Raw genomic sequence first — 20,067 nt, forward strand, 5'->3', positions numbered from 1 at the left:
TTTTGAAAAACTTCTCAGATAATGCTTATTGGCTCTTCATCATCAAATTACCTGAGCTGTTTGCAGTGGTGGGATGTAAGTAAATACATTAATGTGTTTGTAATAATTTTTAAGTTTGGACTGTTGTTTAGCCAAAACAAGCATTGAGAGGGTATGACGTGATGAAAATAATCATTTGCAGTCCAATAAAAAGTAGTTCAAAACGATCTCCACCTCAACCAGTTACAACAGTAAAATCCTGCTTTTACATTAACACAAGTAATAATAATGTAATGAGAAGAACAGTCACAGGACAGTTTTCTGCATTGAGTCTTTCAATGCTTTAAGTATATTATCCTGATTATACTGACATAGTTCTAGTGGAAGTAACATTCTTCTTACTATACTATACTTATACTTGCAATAGAGTATCTGTACAGTGTGGTATTAGTACATAAAGTAAAGGAATTGAATACTTCCACTGCTGACTGTATGGGTTTGGAATATATTTCCATCCACACCACAGAAGTTGCATTTACTTTAGCACAGGGAGCTGAGCCATCAGCAGCAGTTTGCCAGTTCATGTAAAATACAAATATTGCAGTAAATGATTGTCTATCAGACATTTTCAGAGAGAAAAAGAACAATGAAATGTTATGTTCATGAGATGGCTAAATCCATTTTTCATGGTGAAATCATGGAACAGTCAAAGATGATCATGTTACACAAGAGTGTATCAGTTTACTGTAATGTTATGTGGAAATGAAGCATGGCTTTGCTACTGACTCTTGTGAGCATAATGTTGCACAGCAGAGGGAGGAAAAGGTCCACTGTAGACTTCAAGCTCTCTGACATGACTGTATTTCTTTTGGAGATCCAGGAGGTAATAAAACATGACTGATGCAAATGACCATCTCTTTTCTGTTCAAGTCCAGACTTTTAATGGTTCGTTATCGCTGCTGAAATATACAGCGATAACAAAAAAAAACAGAATTGTTCTGGTTGTAATTTTTCTGCAATCTGCCAAATGTCATTATATATCTATAATAACAGCCAATGAACGGTATTGAAGGACGAGAGTACCCAAGTGTCACAAGTAAAGGTTCTTTAGATGGATTTACAATTATCTTTGCCTTGAGATGCTTTTGGGAAATGGAGGTGATTCCTGAGACAGAAAAACTCAATTTTGTCATCTTTCTTTTTCAGAACCAACAATCAAATGGTATTTTTCTCTACAGGAGGCCATCACAAGAATCTCCAGAACCCTCCACACATCGCAAACCAAAGCCAACAGCATGCCATGGTGTATGAAAATGGAACAAAACAGAACAGCTGCCTCTAAAAGCAAAAAACCAGCACAATTCTCTTCAGCCAATCAACTGGTTCACCACCACATACTGGCACTGCCTACTGTTGACAGCAAAGGCAAGGAAGTCATGTGACATCTACGCAAAGAAGTACAAAAACAAAATATTTTCAAAAGAATATTTACGAGACTTTCCCCCCCAAAAAAAAAAAAAACTTCAATGAAGTACAATATAAACACATTTTAATTTAAAAACTCTTGTAACTAACATTTCTTGCAATGTTTCACCTCGGTAAACTTTCCTGGAGTGAAGTCCACGTATCCATTTGCTGCGTGTGGTCTTTATTCATTGCTGTAAATTTCCCCCCCTTTTCTTAGTTCTTAATTCTCCAATTCCAATTTTCAAAGATTAAAATTAACCATTAATTAACCACCAGAACATGAAAAATATTCCTTTAGTTGAGAGATTTAGTTTTCTTTGATGTACAATGTATATTTTTAACAAGCCAAAAGTAAAAAAAAAAAAAAAAAAAACTACTATAAAACTATATATTACACCAAAGAGGCTTTACCTGCAACCAAATCCTCTGAAACTACATGGATTTGGGTGCAAATCATGTAGGATTTTCCTTCAAGTGATATTTGATTTGTTTTGTTTTTTGTTCTCACTTTATGGAACAAACTTAACTTTCCCAAGACGTCATGCAAGTTCCAAAGTCAACTATCACTTTAAAAGTAAAGCGCTGCATGGAAAGGCATATTGATTTCTCTCTGGGGCTGACATTTAATCCTTTCTGAGCAGAGTAATCATGATTTTACACCTGAAGCGTTGCATCATGATTGAAACACTGGAAATGTCAAACTTTGAAAAGCCTCTGTCGAAAAGGAAAAGGTCAACACGTGGAAACCAGCAACACTCCTAACAGCTGAGAACATTCATGAGAGTGAAAACAATTATTCCTTATAAACACCTACAAATTAATACCACTCTTAAAAACAAACACACTTAATCTCCAGCAAGTCAAAATCCAAATGAAATCAATGACATCACTCATTATTCAGTTAAAACACTCAGTTAAAGCATCAACAAAAAGGAGGAGAAAATCCTCTATATTCACATATTACTCCTCGAAGACAAAGTTAAATACAAACTAAAATCCAGTACTTAATGTACAGAGAACCTCGTCTTTCACTTTGTGTGTGAACGAAAAGTGGAGTTCACATTGTGAGAAACAGTGCAGGCCAGTTCAGTAGGTTTTACAGTTACTCCTTCCTTGATTCTGCGTCCTCCTTCATCTTCTGCTCCTGCATGCGACTCCGAGTGGAGCCTGCGGGAAAAAATGATGAGTACGTTAGAGGATCATATGACTGACAGTGAGGAGAACTGGGAATATCAAAAGGCAGTTTTCACTTACTCATCTCTGCCAGCTTCTGTATCAGAGTGGAATCTCCTCCAGATTTGCTGTAAATTAAAACATATAAAGTGTGACTGAGTGTTTCTGACTTTGACTGAGTTAATAAATAAGGTGTGATAGTTGCTAATACGCTCTGACAAATAACACCACGTGAGACCAACCTGCCGTCGGCTTCATCTTGTCCATCCACATCAAACCGCAACCTCTTCAGAGGCTTTGGAGTGGAGCCCAGATCCAGGCTCCTCTTAAAGGCGCGGTCGCTGCTGTTGACCATCTGGTTGATCTTCTGGAACCGATTTGAAGGCTGCAGATGAAAACAAACAAATGAATGAGGAAAAAAGAGTCGCTGCATTTGCACTTGTTCAATGGAAATGATCTTTTAATATGCTGCGATGCAAACAAGAGAGGCACGCACCCCAAAGGATTCACCGATTGATACCAGCATTCTGTAAAGGCAAAAAAAACACACGTGAGGAGTTTTTTAAACAAATCACTTCAGCTCTCCAAGGAGAACAGCGAGCTGAATGTGCATAACTCACCTGGAGCGAGGAGTCATGATACCCGGGGACATGCGTGGGCTTTTCAGAGGGGAGATGTACACATTGTTGCTCCCAGGCACACGCAGAGGTGAATTGGGGAACTTGTAGGGGCTGCGTGGTATCTGTGGGATTGGAGAGAGGGTGGGCGGCTGCAAAAAGAAAACATCAACAATGAGACGTTATCGTAGGTCCGTTTATCTGAATGTTCATGTGATTCGAGTCAAACTGTAGATCCTTCGTGGCGAGGTGTCTCACCCTGGTGGATGCGTACTGCAGGATGTTGGTTTTCAGCTTCTGCATGAACACTTGGTTGTAGAAGACAATGATGGAGTCGTAGTGGTCCTCAGTGATCAACACATGCTTAAATGTCTGCAATGTACAGAGTGGCACAAAGAGATGCAAAGTCCAAAATAATGAAACCCAACACAAGAGCAAAAAAACAAACCAAAAGGTACAGCAGTTAACATTAGAAAGCCTTACCTCCTGGTTGGTGTTGGGCAGGTTCTTGTATGCTGTGACGATGGTCTTGAAGCGCAGATCAACACTCTTCACTTTACATATGGCATACATGGCTGACATCATCAGCTGCGAGAGGATAGCGCAAGAGGAAAAAGATGCAGAGAGAAGACAGGAGCAGTGAGATAAAAATAACAAAGAGCAAGAGAATAAGCGCGAATGAGCGAATGAAAAACAAAGTCGGAAAGAAGCCTGCGGTCAGGTCACCTGGTCGAGGTGACGGTCTCTCATCAGCTCCTGCTCATGCTGCAGAGTGTGCTGGAACAGGGTCCATATGATGGGCTCCAGCTCAGGGTGGGAGGACAGCAGGTAGGAGCAGAGGATCTTCAGCCTCGTGTAGGCCAGGCGGTACACTACACAGAGAGGATTGTGTTTGTTGACACATCTGTTATTAACAGCAGTTACTCAGAGACACGTAAAGTTTTGTACACCTTCCAGAAAAAAACACGTGTGTGTGTGTGAGCTTGACCAACATCTCACATTTCTTATAGAAGAGGCTGAGAGAGTTGGACTTTGGGAGTCGTGGAGTCTGGCTGGTAGGTTGGGTCGGAGGCTGAGAGGACGCCTGAGAGGCGGCCGTGGCAGGGGACTCAGGAGGCAAGACGCGAAGGCCTGGACGCATGGGGGACAGATATCTGTAAGGGAAATGGAGAAGCCCACAGGGCTCCATCAGCTAAAGTAATCAAGCAATTAAAATATCCATTAAACGTAAACCACAAATAAACAATTAACAGGTTTGGAACATGGTAGAAGAAGTGTCACCGATACAGAAAGTAGGGCTCATGGTGACTGAATCATGGAAAATTTTTTTGTTTTAAATATCATGACGCAAGATCTTGTACTTATGACTAACAACAGTTTCACAACAGCCGAAAAAGGCTGTAGGGTCCAAGAAGGTCTCTGAGCTGCTGCACACAAGCAAAGGAAAGACACAGACAGATGGTGGGACGGGGGACTCACAGGTCAGCTGCGGTGTGGTTGTGCTGCAGTGGTTGGCTGAAACAAGCTGGAGTCTCCACCTGCTCTGCTGCTCCGCCCTCATGCTCCTGTTTCAGAAGCTCAAACAGCGGCGAGCCCTGCAGAGACACAAACACGACTAATTACAATTTTACCACGCAGAAGTAACATTTGGACAAACAGGAGAAAAGCTGATATGATGGAAGTTTTCCAAGCACCCAAATTCAACTTTCACTGATGCTAATTCTCTTCCACAGACCTGAGCAGCCAGTCAATACCTCAAAGCTTTGCTAATATCAAACATCAAAGCAGAATTTCAATTCTTTCAAGTTTGTGAGACCTTTCACTACTCTGAGTTGCATTTTTATTTGAGAGTAGAAATTGAAACAAACATTTTGTTATCTTAAGCACAATCACTGGAGTTACTGCTGTCTGTGTGTCTGTCAGATACCTCTGCAGCCTCACAGGCATGAAGAAACCAGAGGAGGAACAAGACGTTATGAGGCAACCAACTGTAAGTTTCCACCGCATTTCCACCTACTATTAAAACAGGATCTGTGCCCTTATACTTTGGAAAGGGCGGCCTTTGCATTTATGCCTGGTATTTTTAACCCTTTCTTGTTTTCCTCATTAAGATCGGATCTCCTGTCCTTCAGATCAAAACACCTCCTCTGTGATGAGATAAATGTCTTGTTAACAGCAGATCAGTGCAATGCACTGTCACACACACACACAGAGTTATTTCTTACTGCATATCATTCATGTCCCATCAGTGCTGCTTTCATTTTTCCACACAATTCTCCTGAACAACGCATCTTTTGGCACATTCAAGGCCCAGAGCAGACATATAATCAGTAATTAGAGGTGTGTCTCTTTCTTCCTTCTCACTAGCTCACTCTGAATTTGAACAGCCTATATTCATAATGCCTGCTCACTGCACAGAATGTGTTTACACCTAAGATCTAAGGAAAAAGCGAAGCAGACTACCTCTAGATGTGGTCAAGCAGATCTGGTCACATTACGGTCACGACGCATTTACACCTTGCATTGACGTGCTTTTTTCCCTCGTCTGAATAACATGTCTGCATATGGATCACATTTTAATAGCAGGTGTACGCAGGGTGTTCGTGCTTGAACTGCAGTGTACTTATTCTATTTGGAGCAAATGTTAATTTTGTATGAAAATACACGCAAAACACATTCCCACAAAATACCAACACAGCAAAATACACACAGTTATGTCTGGGCAAGATTTAAGTCTAAAAGACACGCAGACCAGGGGCGCACGTGAATATCAGCATTCACACACCGAGACACAAAAAAGCAGCCATGGGATCATATGGGGAAGTGGGTGTGGTTTAGCACGCATTTTGCACAGTGGCTGCAGGTAAAGACTTGCTATTCGAGCATTCTTTGTGTGACACATGCCACACCCGGCTGACGCCACAGACACGTTTCAAAAGTTCACTTGGTAGTTTATTGTTTTAACAGCATTCAGTGACACATAACAAATACTAACGCTGCACTCTTTTATGAGCAGTAGTAAAGGCATTGCTTAAGAGTCCCATGTTCGATGTCAGCTGTAGATTCATGTTTAACTTTGTTAAATTAGATGATTATTTGTTTGAAAATGGAAAGAGAAACACAGTGACGTGAAGGAAACACAATAAAGCTTTAGCATTTTGTTATGTTGTTGACCTAAACACGCCTATGACAGTCAAGTCAAATTTAAGTTTGGAATAAAAAACTAAATGTGAAAAACGACGCACCACATCAATGTCTGAGAGTCTCATTATTCAAATATCAGTGCACAAACCAAAGAGGCAGGGGGAGGACTTTGGCCCCCAGTGGAGGCTCCTCCCTCTCTGTTTCAACACTCCAGTGAGCTCTTTGTGTTGGAGGCTCTGACCTGTAGCCTGCTACGAGGTTTCTGATTCACACTCAGACAGGAGCAGAGTCAAACATTTGGAGCATACGAGTAACGATCGCCATGCCCCCCCCAGGGCAGCTGCAGGAACAGACGGGATAACAAGAGAAAGGGAGAACCACTCGCCCGCTCACAGAGTTGAGGAGAGGCACATGACTCTTGTCTCAAAGGGGATACACATTTCAGCTGTGAAGGACAACTGGAAAAGGCGAAAAGCTTCACTTAAATGAGGATTACTGGACATGCAGGAAACTGATGTAAAGGACTTTGGATACTAATACAGGTATTTTGTGGTGATGACACTTTCCTTCTTGGTATTTCTTAACATGAAACCACACAAACTGAGCATGTTGGATTAACAAGTTGAGCCTGGATTTTTATGACTGCCACGTGAAGTATACTCAGTAAATGTTCCAGCCTGGTCTAAAAATGTATAACAGCACCATACAAACTTATAACATCAGCACAGTGGGTGTCACTCAAAATTACATGAACTGCAACAAGAGTGATGACTTCAAGTACCCTCTGTACAGCTCGGTTTTCAGCCTCGTGTTTGTGGTTGGACTTTTCTTCAATATGGTGGCTGTATACATCTTTGGCTGCACGCTGAAGCTGCGGAACGAGACCACGACGTACATGATAAACCTCGTCGTTTCAGACTCTCTCTTCGTCTTCAGTCTGCCTTTTCGGATTGTTTACTTCATTAAACGGGACTGGCTATTTGGGAGCGTGCTGTGTAAGATCTCCGTGGCCTTGTTCTACACCAACATGTACGGCAGCATCCTCTTCCTCACTTGCATCAGTGTTGACCGGTTCCTGGCCATTGTGCACCCGTTCCGGTCCCAAACCATTCGTACTAAGAGGAACGCCAAACTGGCCTGCTGCACAGTATGGGTGATGGTCCTCTCTGGAAGTGTACCCACTGGCTTCCTTTTGGACACCACTTCACCCAAAAACGCCAACTCCTCTGCAAACTTCTGCTTTGAAAACTACTCCAAAAAACAGTGGAAGGCTGAGCTGTCCAAGGTGGTGGTGTTTATTGAGACGGTGGGCTTCATCATCCCACTGATGCTCAACGTCTTCTGCTCCGTCATGGTGCTACGAACGCTGAGGAAACCCCAAACCATCAGCCGCGGAGGGAACCTCAACAAGGCAAAGATCTTGAGGATGATCATCGTGCATCTGCTCATCTTCTGCTTCTGTTTCATTCCCTACAATGTTAATCTCATCTTCTACGCCCTGGTCCGCTCCAATGTCCTGAAGGGATGCAACGCGGAACATGTGGTCAGAACCATCTACCCCATTGCCCTGTGCATTGCAGTTACCAACTGTTGTTTTGATCCGGTCATTTACTACTTCACTTCAGAGACCATTCAGAGCTCCATCAAACGCAAGTCTACAGTTTGGCACAATGGCGCCAAGCTGTTCGACAGACTACAGATGGACAGCGCACAAAGCAGTCCAAATACAACACCCAAAAGCCTGACCCTGAGGACTTTGAAATCCAAAATCTCTGACAATGAGTCTACAGTCTAATGGCAACTGTATCATGGGATACGGTCATGAATTTAATGAGCACTGCTTGAAACTCAATTTGAAATCGGAAGACGTAGGTGGAAGCAGACTGGCCTTGGTGATCATTAACAACACATCAGTACAGTGGTTACTGAGGAGACACTCCCTCATCTGCTGGACACCACAGAGACTTTAGACTGGGACGGAGCTCTATTCAGTCAATAAAAAAGTGGAAAAAAGGAAACATTTGAAAACATTATAGTGCACCATGCTGGCTGTCCACAATGTCCGAAAACTCTTCATTCTGTCAAGAAATAAGTTTGTAATGTGTGTTAGTGGAAATGTCTAGGTGTAAGCTACAGTCATGTCAGTGCTTGGTGCTGCATGTAGTTCTCAGCTTTTCCACAGAGGACATTGTAACTGTAGTCTAATTCCTCAGAGCAGACTCTCCTTTAAGAAAACTCTGCTTTGGCATGCTGAACCAGTATTACAACTCGTTTCATGTACTGTACTGCGCTGTTTCTAAGCAGATGTGGCCTCACTAAGACTTTTATGCACTTTATAGAGCAGCATGGTCTATAACGGCTTTAACTCCTTATACTGAGAGCAAATAAATGTGTAAACTTACAAAGGTTTCTGAGTTTGAAATTCACTACATCAGCAGGGTGTCAGTTGTTCATATGCCACTGTCTTTGGGTGCAACAGAATCATTTATCTACACTGATTAGTCATACAGGTACTACCAGCACCACCACTATGGGCTCTGTGATTGGCCACTGCCACGAATGCACAATGAGTCAAACTTCAAAATGTAGATTACAGGTGTGGTCAATATTTGACAACTGCACCGCACTGGCCAACAGTGCACTCTCACTGCCAGTAGTGTTATCTAAGTAAGTGGTCATTCCTGTGTAAAACTGAAGATCTGTCATGTCAGAATATTCCTCAGAGTGTTTCATGCAGTGTTAGAACCAAATTTTCCCCAAAACTCAACTGAGACTACATTTTGCAGGTTTGATGAGAATCATTTAAAAGAAAACGTCCACCAGTCTGACGCCATGTGATTCCTATAAACTGTATAACAGTGAAGTGAAAACACAGCTCACAGTGTGACGATGGTGCAGCTTGAATATTTGCTCCTTCTTGTAAAAGCGGTGTGCTGCAAGACTGAGCACTGCTGCATTCCTGTTAGGAGCCGATAGCCCGAGGGTCTGCACTGACAAGGGTAGACTCATCACCACCACAGCACTGATGAGGAGGATTGTGAAACCAAAGCAGGCGAGCGACAACATGCCTCTTGAGGTAGAAGTACGCTTACAAAACAGGTGGCTGCTGCAACCCTGAGACAGACCCGGTGATAATCCAGAATACAAACTTAGACATGGCATCCTTACGACAAAGTAAACAATTAGCAGTTTCTAAAAGACTCATTTTCCCATCTTTGGACTTCTTACACTACTACATGTAATGCAAATAAGCTTATATTAAGGATTCAGCTGGACTTTCTCCAACCAGCACAACTTAAATATTTGCCTTGGATTAATGGTTTTACATAGGGAAAGTCATTCTGACTCAAAGCCAACATGATAATCACAAAGCTTCCATATGTGCAAAGAGGGATTCTTGAATTAAACTGTAAAAAAAAAAAAAAAAACACCATCTCATTTCCATTTGTAATGATAATCATAACATGAAGGTAAGATTTATTTTTTACATGCACTGGAGTGCACTGGAATAAATCTTAATCAGTTATTTTGCGATCACGTCGTGTTGTCCCATCTATTTGCAGATCCCTCTTTCAGTACAGTACCAGCACAGTTAATGATTAACTTCAGTTATTTGTGTAGGTTTTAAACAAGCAGCCATAAACACGACTCCCATCATAAAGAAAATGAAACAATCGGTGCTCAATGGTGAAGCTGATCACAGAATTCAGCTCAATGAGAAAACTGCTTGGTTAAATCCGGATAACGATCAAATCCTCAAGATAACCTAGCGATGCGTACTTTTAAGGTTCATTTAACGTTCTGAATAAATGAGCTAAAAATTAGGTATTAAGCACAAACCACAGGAAGTGTGTGTAGGAGAGGGAGAGAGAGAGGCTGACCTGTGTGTGAGTGTAGGCGTGAGCTGCTCGAATCAGTAGCATCTGTTACTGTTACAGCCTCTGAACATCCTGCTGCTGAACACCAGCTGACTGGAAAAATAAACTGTCACACTGTCACACCGCATCGATCCGATCCCGATACCGGTGAGTGATTACGTTTCATCTGTTTTCTCCTCAGGTGTTCTAATTGAGCTTTTGTGTACAGTATATAATTAAGATGAGTCATTTCTTTCAAATGGTGACAGCAAATGCATCATCTTATCAGGATTTAGTAGTGACATCACATCAGTTAGACAGTCATCAGACACTTCGAATGAGTGATGGCTGGATTATTACACAGGAGTTGTGTCATGGAAAAAATATTAATGCGGTGTCAAATAATGTTGCTGAGAATTTGAAAAAAAAAAGTTAACTAAAAGATTATCTGAAAGTTGGCTGAAAGTGATCGTATATTGATGATCAATGGGCTTGCATTCAAAAATAATTTCACAATTGTATTGTTGAATGAATGTTCAAAGGCAAAGTATGTGGACATCATTAGTCAGCAGGAGTTTCATGTGAATCTTCAGTCAGGAGTGTGTGAAGTTGTTCAACAGCACAAATGCACAGTGAATTGGTCACAAAAAAGGCGGGAGGGGAAAATCCCAAAAATCCCAACGTCATATGATGAACACAGAGAAAATGCATTAGCAATCACCCCCTGTGACAGATGCTTAAGCACAACGAACTACTGGCTGACAGAGTTTTGATTAATCCCTCCTACAGTCTCAATAAAAGATTTACCTTATGAGCTTCACCAAATCTTCATTTACTGCAGTGCAACAGTATCACATTGTGAGGTGCTTCTTGTTTCCCCCACTATGCATTTAATGAAGCCAAATGTTTGCTTGTTTTATGAGAGCAGGAAGTTGCAGTTAAAACTTTATTGACAGCATTCGCCTGACCGTCATCTTGCATATGAAATTTTAATTCAGCAGTGTAGTCATCTCACCTCAGCAAATTTACATTCCATAAACCAGCAGACTTCAGACTTTATTAAGCTCTTACTCGCCACAGGTTGAACTGAGCTTGTTTCTTCCTTCTAACTTATGTTTCCTTAACCAACATAATTCCATCCAGATATGAGAGCGACGCAGTGACTCAAAGTGTTGAAGCGGCAGATCATTTTGGGACATGGAGCTGTGGAATATGACCGATGTGCAAGCCAAGCCATTGTCACCTCTGTCAAACTGCACTGTGGACACCAGCTACCGCTTCACCTTCTACCAAATGTCCTACAGCGTCATTTTCCTGCTGGGGTTGGCCACCAACAGCCTGGCTCTGCGCAGACTGTGTCTGTCTCCCTGCACCATGAACAGCACAGCCATTTACATGGTCAGCCTGTCAGCTGCTGACATGTTTTTTGTAATCTCTCTTCCAATGAGAATCTACTACTACCACCAAAGGGCCAGAGCATTGTCCCTCAAGACAGGAGACATGCCCAGCTGGACTCCGGGCGTGGTATACTGCCACCTCACTTTCACCATCAAATACATCAGCTTGTATGGGGGCATCTTCTTCCTGGTGTGCATCGCTGTGGACCGTTACTTTGCTGTGGTGCACCCGCTGGGATCAGCACTCCGCAGGCTGCGTGCTGCACAGCTGGTGAGTGGTGGGATCTGGTGCCTGGTACTGGGGCTCAGTGTGAGTTTGCCTCTGCTGCGCTCTGCAGCTGCTCGCCAACACCAGCCCTGTCTGTTGGACCCATCCTCGCAACACCACCGCATCATCATCCTCGTTGCTCTGGGCTTAGTTCTTGGGTCATTTCTGCTGCCCACTGTGCTACTTCTCTTCAGCTACTGCAGAGTGCTGAGTGTGCTTCGCCAGCCAAGGCACCGCTCACGCTGCCAGCGCCGCATCCGTCAGCACACTCTCACAGTGATTTATTGGGTGCTGGGCGTCTTCCTGCTGTGCTTTGTCCCCTATCACATCAACCTCCTGGGATACACCCTCACACAGGTGGGGCTGCTGCACCACTGCGGCCTGGCCAAGATGACCAAGGCTGTGCACCCCATAGTGCTATCGCTAGCAAGCTCCAACTGCTGCCTCAACCCACTCATCTACTATTTCTCCAGCAGCATTTTGCACAAGGAGGTGCCCGGTGGTTGAGGCAGTGGAAGCCAATGACACAGATCATCTCACAACACAACTGACAGACTGTATCTTAAAAAAGAGCTATTTTGATATGCAGTGACATTTTACATATGTAGTGATTGTCGAATTTACGTGGAACCTGACTCATTTTACAATTAAGCTGGTTCAATGTTATGAAGTAGTTTATATGTTGATCTTATGTCATTTATGTTGTTGTTGAACTGTAGAAATACTTATTTACAGTGTCTGTCTGTGTCTTTATGTTGTGCTTGAATCTTATTAAAATGCTGTGCTATTATCACTAGCGTGCTGTAGTGGTGATGAGAGATCAAACTGACCGTTCTCCATGCAATCCTCTCCATGATGAGGTTCTCGCAGGTCTCCAGGTGTTTGACGATATCTTTGCTCAGAGTGGGGTCGGCCTTGATGAAGCTCTCGATGACTTTGTAGAAGTCAAAGGCGGCGAGGTTGACCACGTCCAGAATCCAAGGGAAGCACACGTTCGTTTCAGCTGCATCGCCGCCACCATGGCTGTATCCTCCAGTCTTAAAACTGCTCTCTAATCACGAAAAGCAAACATTATTATAACTTATCGCACATCTACAACAAGTGTAAACATTTACCCGTATGACTGAGAACCTAGATACAACATCCCTATTTCAGATATAGCACGTAATTGCATCACTTATCAACCTGCAAGCAAATGAAGGGACCCACCTCCATATGTTGCCATGACAACCTCCAAAGCACAGGCCAAAAGTGATGTGTGGAATGTGGAGTCATTGAGGAGTTTACTGTGATGGAAATCATATGACTGAGCTCAAGGCAAATGACGCTTCACTTCCAATTCAAACACAAAGGATGCATGAATACAAACACAACAACTGACTTCAGCTTCATTACCTCCCCCCCCCAACCCCCCCTCTGATTTAGAAAAACCTGAAAAACACATACCTGAAGTTTTGCACAGACAGTCGCTTCTCTTCCTACGAACCAGAAAATGAATGAAAAAAAAAACAACAACATGAATAAGAGTAACTTCAGACACTGTATGCAGTCGACAGTTCATGCAAGTTGCTTCCTTTCAACAGATTTCATTTGCTCTGCAGTGGCATGTTAACAAACGCTATAAGGCCATCGACAGTGAAGTGTAAAGTGTGTTTGTGATGATGTCAGTAATACACAGCAGATTATAAACTGAATTAACTAAATAAAATCAAATAAGTACCGATTTCAACATGGCCTCCATGACTTTGTAATACAGCTTGACACCAAGGGTAAACCTCTGAAAGACAACAGAAATATATAAATCACATGTAGAATAATTTCTGCAGAGGAAGTTTTGCCGTTGTTGCTCATTGTTCTTTTGAGTGTTAGTTCATACCTGTCTGCCAAGTACTACACAGTGCGGGCCGACCGCCTGACCGAACCTTTGGCTGAACATCTGTCCGAGTGTCTCTAAGCGCTTCAGCACGTCCTGCGTGGGGTCCACGGTGCAATTCTGATCACAGGAAAGAATAAAACAGGAAATGCATCAAATTAGGGTAGTAAGATCATTAGAGCATTTTAATTTGTGGCAACACTTCTCGAGACCCACTTTGAAATACGTAGCCAGGTTAGTAGATGGTTGGTCCCCGCTGGAGGTGAGATCACCCCTCAACTGCTGAATGGAGTTCATGGCAGCTCTGATGAGACACAGGAAAAATAAGACAGTGCTGAAGGACACACTAAGACAAAAACTAATCAACACAATGATACAGATAATGAGTTAGTCCTCCTCCTCTGGGTTAACACGGACTTAAACAACGCTCACCTGATTGGAGTCTGAGGAGGGATGAGTCCGGCATCTTCATCTGACAGGTTCTTCTTTGGTGTTCTCTCCACCTGTGATCTGAATGCAGGAGAAGATTATTAAGCAGCTTTCTTTAAATTCATCATTCATTTAAATTCAACATCAAAAAACTGAATGGTGAAGAAATTACATCTCGACTTTAGGTGCGAGAAGAGTCTCATCTCCGTCAAAGAACAGCCGTCCATCAAAGTCTCGACTCTTGAGGTAGTGCTCTTCATATTGTTGGTCGAGGTCGTTTACCTGTGGTGAAAAAGGCAGCTCACAGTTAGGCGCCTCTCTCCGAAATATAACATAAACACCACCTTGGTGTCTGACGTAACTCGAGCCTTTATAGTCTCGTGGTCATTGTGCACACCAGCCAACTCACACCACGAAACACACAGCGAGTCTGGAGTCCTCACTGCACTCGTACGAGACTTGTCTAAAGATTGATTGACTGTTATGACTGCAAACGTGCCAGAGTCTGTCTGTATCTGATTTGATCTGATCTCTACACTTGTCTGCAATCAGATTAGGAAAACAGGCCTCGTCTGAGACATCTGTTATAAAGTAATCTGGGCTAAATCTCACGCACAACATTGTTCATTTTTTAATGTATTTGTTTACACAGGCCCCTCGTGGTTCGAATCTACACCCTGAAACTACACACACGTCATCTATGTAAGACACTTGTGTAAATGATACACACCGCCTGTCCATTACTGGGGTAATGCAACAGTAAAACAAACATGCTCCGTATCCTTCTTCAGAGTGTGTACGTGTCAGCAAACAGTGGCAACCTGTCTCTATTGTTCTCTTACCTACCTCTGCAATATACTACCCTGACACACTAAGTAGGATCCCCTGCCTGAGTACACATCTTCCTGACATGTATGTGAAAACAAACATGTATCAGCAACAACGAGAATAACCAACAGCTGTCACACACTCAAACATTTAACCACAGCAAAAGCAAGCAGGAAGAGATAACTGATGGAAACAGTAAGTGAACGGCAGGACAGTGAAGCCAAACAGTGGAGCAGGTGTTGGGACAATCGCCCTCCTACCTGAGGAAAATCTGGAGACCTTGAAAGATCCAGTGAGTCCAGGAAAGCTGAGAAACTGGTCTGATATACATTCTTCACCTGCAAATAAATTAGAGGGCGAATGAGGCCAAATACACACAGAGCCGAGGGCACAGAAATGTGTTTGGGGGGGGGTGGGGGGGGTCGGACCTCTTCTGCATTGCATTCATTCTCATTGCACAAGGTTTTGAGAAGCTGCAAGTCCACCTCCGGCTCCGGAGGTCGGGCTTTGACTTTGCTCTGGTTGCGACGTGATGTCCGTGTCGGAGGGCTCTGAACTTTGCTGACAGCTGATTCTGAGAGAAAAACAAAAACATTTAAGGGACAAGAAAATCTCTGGGAGCCAGAAACAATACATCCTTTCATAACACAGAATATCCAAAGTTCAGACTCTGTTTTCCACTTTGTCTGCCTGGAAAACATTACGGACAGACATTACACAATGCTATGACATATTACACAAACACATTTAGGCAAACAAATGAAAAGGCAAAAAAAAAAAGTCAAAAATGTGCAGTCAGGTTTACATCCTGGCTCAAAATTGTTATTCCTGTCTTTGTATGTCAAAAAAGATTAGCAGTTTATCACACTTTAATAAATGAACACAGAGAGTTAACTATTTTGAAGCTTACTGTAAAGAGGCTGCAGAAGGTCTGGAGGGCAGCGCTTGATGCATAACTCCAGCGTACAAAGCAGCAATTGGAAAGATATGACCAGGTCATCCTCCATCTGTAGAGCCCTTCCTGCAGACATCAGAGATGCAGCACATGAGAAGCATCATCACAATACTACTGCTGCAAACTGGGAACAAGAGAACCATGAAGAGAAACATTTGCCAATTCATTTGAGCCCTACAGTCAAGCACGAAGGAGGAAGGAAGGATGGGAAGAAGAAGATGGAGCAATGAGAAAACTGCTCTATCAAGTGTGTTAACAGCTGGATCCTCCCTGTTTTCATTGTGTTCAAAGGCTTGACCTACCCTTAGCCAAAAGAAACATTGTCCAGCAGCTGCGAATGGTCTCCCTCTCCCTTGGAAAAGAGACAATGAATCATTCATCATGCCCCTACATCATATCTTGTATAAAAAGCACACAATTATTCAACATAAGACCATAAAGATACTAAAAAAAATGAGCGTGACATGTATATTTCCCTCATGTGGTGGATAGTTGCCAACTTACTTGTCATCAGAAACCAAAGCAAAGATCTTCTTGCATGTTCTGAAACAAAAGAAACATTATTATCAAATGCAAATTTGCCCTCCACAGCTCTACATGCATCAACCACCTGTGCTGCACCGACGTGCTCACTCACTTCTCAAACCTCTGGTAGAGAGCCAGCGTCACATCGTACTTCTTCTCCAGCCGTGTCAGTGCTGAATTCACCTTGGTGCTTATAGTATCCAAGTTCACATCCAGCTTCCTGACCAGAGCCAAAAACTGCTTCACACTACAAAAAAAAAGGTGAATTTGTGTGAGAGATAATTTGTGAATGTGAAGATTTTAAAACTACTAGTAGTCTACTTGGACCATAATGCTTAGAGCAACCATGTGTTATCCTTTAACAGATTGTCTATTCAAATTAATTATATCACACGCATGCATGTGGATAGGGAAGTTGCACTATTCATGCCAAAGAGCGTTTGCCGACAGCACGCATCATGAATGGCGAGTACTCACTTCAGACTGACTGCTTTCAGAACCTGAGTTAAGGTGAAACAGGCGACATCCATGTCTGTCGCTGACACGTACAGACAAGCCCCCCACAGCCTTTTCTGACTGTCCTGAAATAAAATGTAAAAACAACAGCGTTTAAAAGTTACAAATGTAATAACACACGTTTTGTTTCAATCACTGACAAGAAAAATCCAATCCAGGTGGGAGACATTATCATCATGAGGAGTGACAACAGAAACCAATAGAGCTGTTCGAACAAAGCAACACGACCCTGTGTGTATAGCAAAATACTTCTGTCCAACCTTACTATAGATGGTTTAAAGTTCAATTAACAGAGGGTAAGAGAGACGACTAAAACACACACAGGCACCGTGCCACAGCACCTGATCAGTATTAAAATGTTGTGTACAACTACGCCAACAATAACGTCAAATTTTACATGCAACCTCAAAGACAATATGAATATACAGTAGTCTACCATTTTTGTGTTATGCCACAATTACTGTATGAGAATAATGCATTGAAGTAAACACAGTTTCCCCTGTGAGGCAAATTTGAGAAAGATGCTCTAAACGCATCACAGACACAATGAGGTTTACTTTGAATGGCTACCGTTTGGATGCCATGCTGACCATTTAATTCTGACAAATCAGTATAACAGTACGTGATCTGCTAAAGGGATGCTTTTGTTATCTTACTGGATTGTTTTCCACCCATGACTCTTCCTTTGCTAAAATGGGACAGCCAACAGGATCACAGCATTACAAATCTACTCTCACATATCTGTTTATCAATACATACAACTACTTCTTCCATGGAGTCTTGAACCGTTTTCCACAGCGTCCAGGCACGGTCACACAACAGGTCTGTCACATGAAGGCTCTTACACAAGGTCACAAACTCAGCGTCCTTGTCTCTGTGTCTAGAGGATGGAGGCCATAAATCAACATCATGAAGAACACAAACACTGTTTCAGGTCATCAAATCATGCTGCACAGATGACAACAGTCTCTCAGGCTGTTAGCCAAGGTCTGTCACACAAAGGATGTATTTGTGTATTATAACAGCGTTACATCTTGTGTTACTGAGTAGCGCTGCTGTGATGAGTTGTGTACGATTGTGAGACGTTCAAATACGCTGGTATTAGCTCTAAATACAGGCCTGACTTTGTTTGAAGCAGCTAGCGTTTTAGCCTAACGGTCAGTCAGCTAGCTTACATAAGTGTAATACCAGCACAAATTAGCTAAGCATTAGCCTACAGTGTAAACAGTTTGTACAGAGTACCCAACTAATTTGCTGAGTGCTGGTGTAGTGCTGAGGCCTGAATACGGGAGCATGACTTTTCTTACTTTTTAACAGATAACTCTGGACTCTCCTTCTTGTCTGGAGAGCCACTTTCAGCACTGGGCTTCAGCTCCTTGCTCTGTGTCGTCCCAGAGTTGCGCTTTTTAGGTGGCATCTTGATATCCAGTTACCTTAAAGGCAAATATAATAAGTAAAACTAGAACTTTGATTTGAAGGCAACAAATACAGCTTACTAAGTTACTAAAGCCCACTGCACGAGTTCCGTGGCAACAATACAACAAAACCTGACTTACTTCCTGAACCCGTGGTGAAGCGTATGTTCGTTTTTATCACCGAAGTGTGCGGCGGTGTGCGGGTCGGCCGGAGTCTCAACTTTTAGACGCCCTCCACAGTTCGTGTTCACAACACCGAGTAAACTGACCCGTCCACTGAGTTTTTCTGATCGCTGTCTGGATTTAATACCTGTGCTGTCGACACTAACATTAGATAACCGGGTTATAGCTTTATGTTTCTCTCTGTGGTGATAAACTGAGCGCAGTGTTCCTTCAGCGGGATCTCGTGGCAACGCACAAACGAACTAACCCAAACGCAGAAGATGAAAACGCGGGAAAATATCTACGCAACATCCGCTCATTAGCATTTATCCCGCCATCCAGACCAGATACATAGTTACCGCCCTATACTGCACTGGACTAATCATTTCAGCTAATGTAATATAATGCTATCGTTATTATGATGAGGTAGACCGTGCGTGATTATTCTCTGTGCCCCCATTTTACATTGCATATGTTTGTTACACGTCTTGCTACATGTTGCACGGATGTCTTAACTTTCTTCAAGGGAACCCCTATTTCAGCATTGTCTATAAACTGTAAACACTTGGCCCTGCAATCGACTGGCGACCGATTCAGGGTGTACCCCGCCTCTCGCACGTTGACAGCTGGGATAGGCTCCCCCCGCAACCCCGAAAGGGATAGGCGGTATAGAAGATGAATGAATGAATGTAAACACTTGTCTTCGAATAAAGTTACATTTTCTCTTTCATATAATGGCAACAGCAAATGTGAAGTCAAAATGAGTGACTGTGGATTAAAAGCACCCCACTCTAATGGAAGCATTGCCCTCTTGTGGTGAAAACTACTCATTATTTCAAATAACTGAACTCTGACAAAACTTTGGGTCATGGTCTGACATTTAGAAAACAATATTAGTGCCTCAATTTAAAATATGATGTTCTTTTCTTCCTGTGTGTATTTCTTCTGTGTGTCTCACCTCACTAAATTTGCTCACCGGCAGGCCACCCCATCACTATTAGTAAGGTAACTATACATTTATTGTGTCAAAACAATACTGTATAGGTAACTCAGTAAAATGAATCAAATTTTAGCTATATAATCATCTCACATTTTTAAATAGTTTTCTTCAGACATCTAGGAGAGAAAACTATCCTAAACTATCGTATAAACTACAACAAATGAATACTTTCATAAAGACGTGAAGACAATGACAATATTTAATTATTATGCACAGCAATATACTATACAAGAGAATGGCAACAAGGTGTGCAAATACAAAAAGATTAGTTAAAATTAGAAGAGTGTCATGAAATGACAGACAATCCTAAAACAAAAGATAATAAAATGTTCTTAAATGAAGGTTTGAAAGGAGCAATCCTGCTTGGAAGATGTCTTGAAAGAGAAAAGTGATCCAGATCTGGAAGGTTTTTGTCTGTCATCACCTCATTTGCAATGGGACAACAGGTAGCACACACACAGT

The 20,067-nt window shown here is 42.4% G+C and overlaps 3 protein-coding genes across 5 annotated transcripts; 2 read left to right on the forward strand and 1 right to left on the reverse strand.

The window, feature by feature from the left end:
* Positions 1-126: 126 nt before the first annotated feature.
* Positions 127-18,649, reverse strand: rb1 (retinoblastoma 1). 3 transcript variants are annotated; one of them, XM_076751259.1, is made up of 28 exons: positions 18,585-18,649; positions 18,336-18,461; positions 17,788-17,908; positions 16,990-17,093; positions 16,625-16,759; positions 16,492-16,530; positions 16,290-16,339; positions 15,943-16,053; positions 15,461-15,606; positions 15,293-15,370; positions 14,377-14,486; positions 14,208-14,285; positions 13,992-14,079; positions 13,779-13,895; positions 13,623-13,679; positions 13,349-13,380; positions 13,112-13,188; positions 12,733-12,953; positions 4,716-4,831; positions 4,236-4,390; positions 3,963-4,108; positions 3,720-3,824; positions 3,495-3,608; positions 3,240-3,388; positions 3,116-3,146; positions 2,862-3,004; positions 2,701-2,747; positions 127-2,613 (listed from the first exon to the last, which is right to left on the reverse strand). In XM_076751259.1, exons 2-28 carry the CDS (start codon positions 18,443-18,445, stop codon positions 2,549-2,551), a joined length of 2,745 nt encoding a protein of 914 aa, XP_076607374.1. In that variant the 5' UTR covers positions 18,446-18,461; positions 18,585-18,649; the 3' UTR covers positions 127-2,548. The 3 variants fall into 3 exon arrangements, with proteins under 3 accessions (XP_076607374.1, XP_076607373.1, XP_076607375.1); XM_076751258.1 differs by having other exon boundaries at positions 18,336-18,600; XM_076751260.1 differs by lacking the exons at positions 12,733-12,953; positions 13,112-13,188; positions 13,349-13,380; ... (13 more) ...; positions 18,336-18,461; positions 18,585-18,649 and adding an exon at positions 5,164-5,231.
* On the forward strand, positions 6,663-8,756 carry LOC143332881 (lysophosphatidic acid receptor 6-like). Its single transcript, XM_076750712.1, has one exon. It carries the CDS (start codon positions 7,048-7,050, stop codon positions 8,173-8,175), a length of 1,128 nt encoding a protein of 375 aa, XP_076606827.1. The 5' UTR covers positions 6,663-7,047; the 3' UTR covers positions 8,176-8,756.
* On the forward strand, positions 11,420-12,409 carry LOC143333334 (lysophosphatidic acid receptor 6). Its single transcript, XM_076751405.1, has one exon. The coding sequence runs from the start codon at positions 11,435-11,437 to the stop codon at positions 12,407-12,409; it is 975 nt and encodes a 324-aa protein (XP_076607520.1). The 5' UTR covers positions 11,420-11,434.
* Positions 18,650-20,067: the final 1,418 nt, after the last annotated feature.

This window comes from Chaetodon auriga, chromosome 15, assembly GCF_051107435.1.
Source record: "Chaetodon auriga isolate fChaAug3 chromosome 15, fChaAug3.hap1, whole genome shotgun sequence".
NCBI classification, from domain to species: Eukaryota; Metazoa; Chordata; class Actinopteri; order Chaetodontiformes; family Chaetodontidae; genus Chaetodon; species Chaetodon auriga.

Bases quoted from the DNA above. Each gene is read 5' to 3' on its own strand.
- LOC143332881 (XM_076750712.1), top strand. From the start codon at position 7,048: ATGTTCCAGCCTGGTCTAAAAATGTATAACAGCACCATACAAACTTAT.
- LOC143333334 (XM_076751405.1), top strand. From the start codon at position 11,435: ATGGAGCTGTGGAATATGACCGATGTGCAAGCCAAGCCATTGTCACCT.
- rb1 (XM_076751259.1), bottom strand. From the start codon at position 18,445: ATGCCACCTAAAAAGCGCAACTCTGGGACGACACAGAGCAAGGAGCTG. The intron at 16,340-16,491 runs GTAAGTTGGCAA...CTCTTTTCCAAG, and splicing joins GCTTTGGTTTCTGATGACAA to GGAGAGGGAGACCATTCGCA. The intron at 3,147-3,239 runs GTGAGTTATGCA...TTGCCTTTACAG, and splicing joins ATCATGACTCCTCGCTCCAG to AATGCTGGTATCAATCGGTG.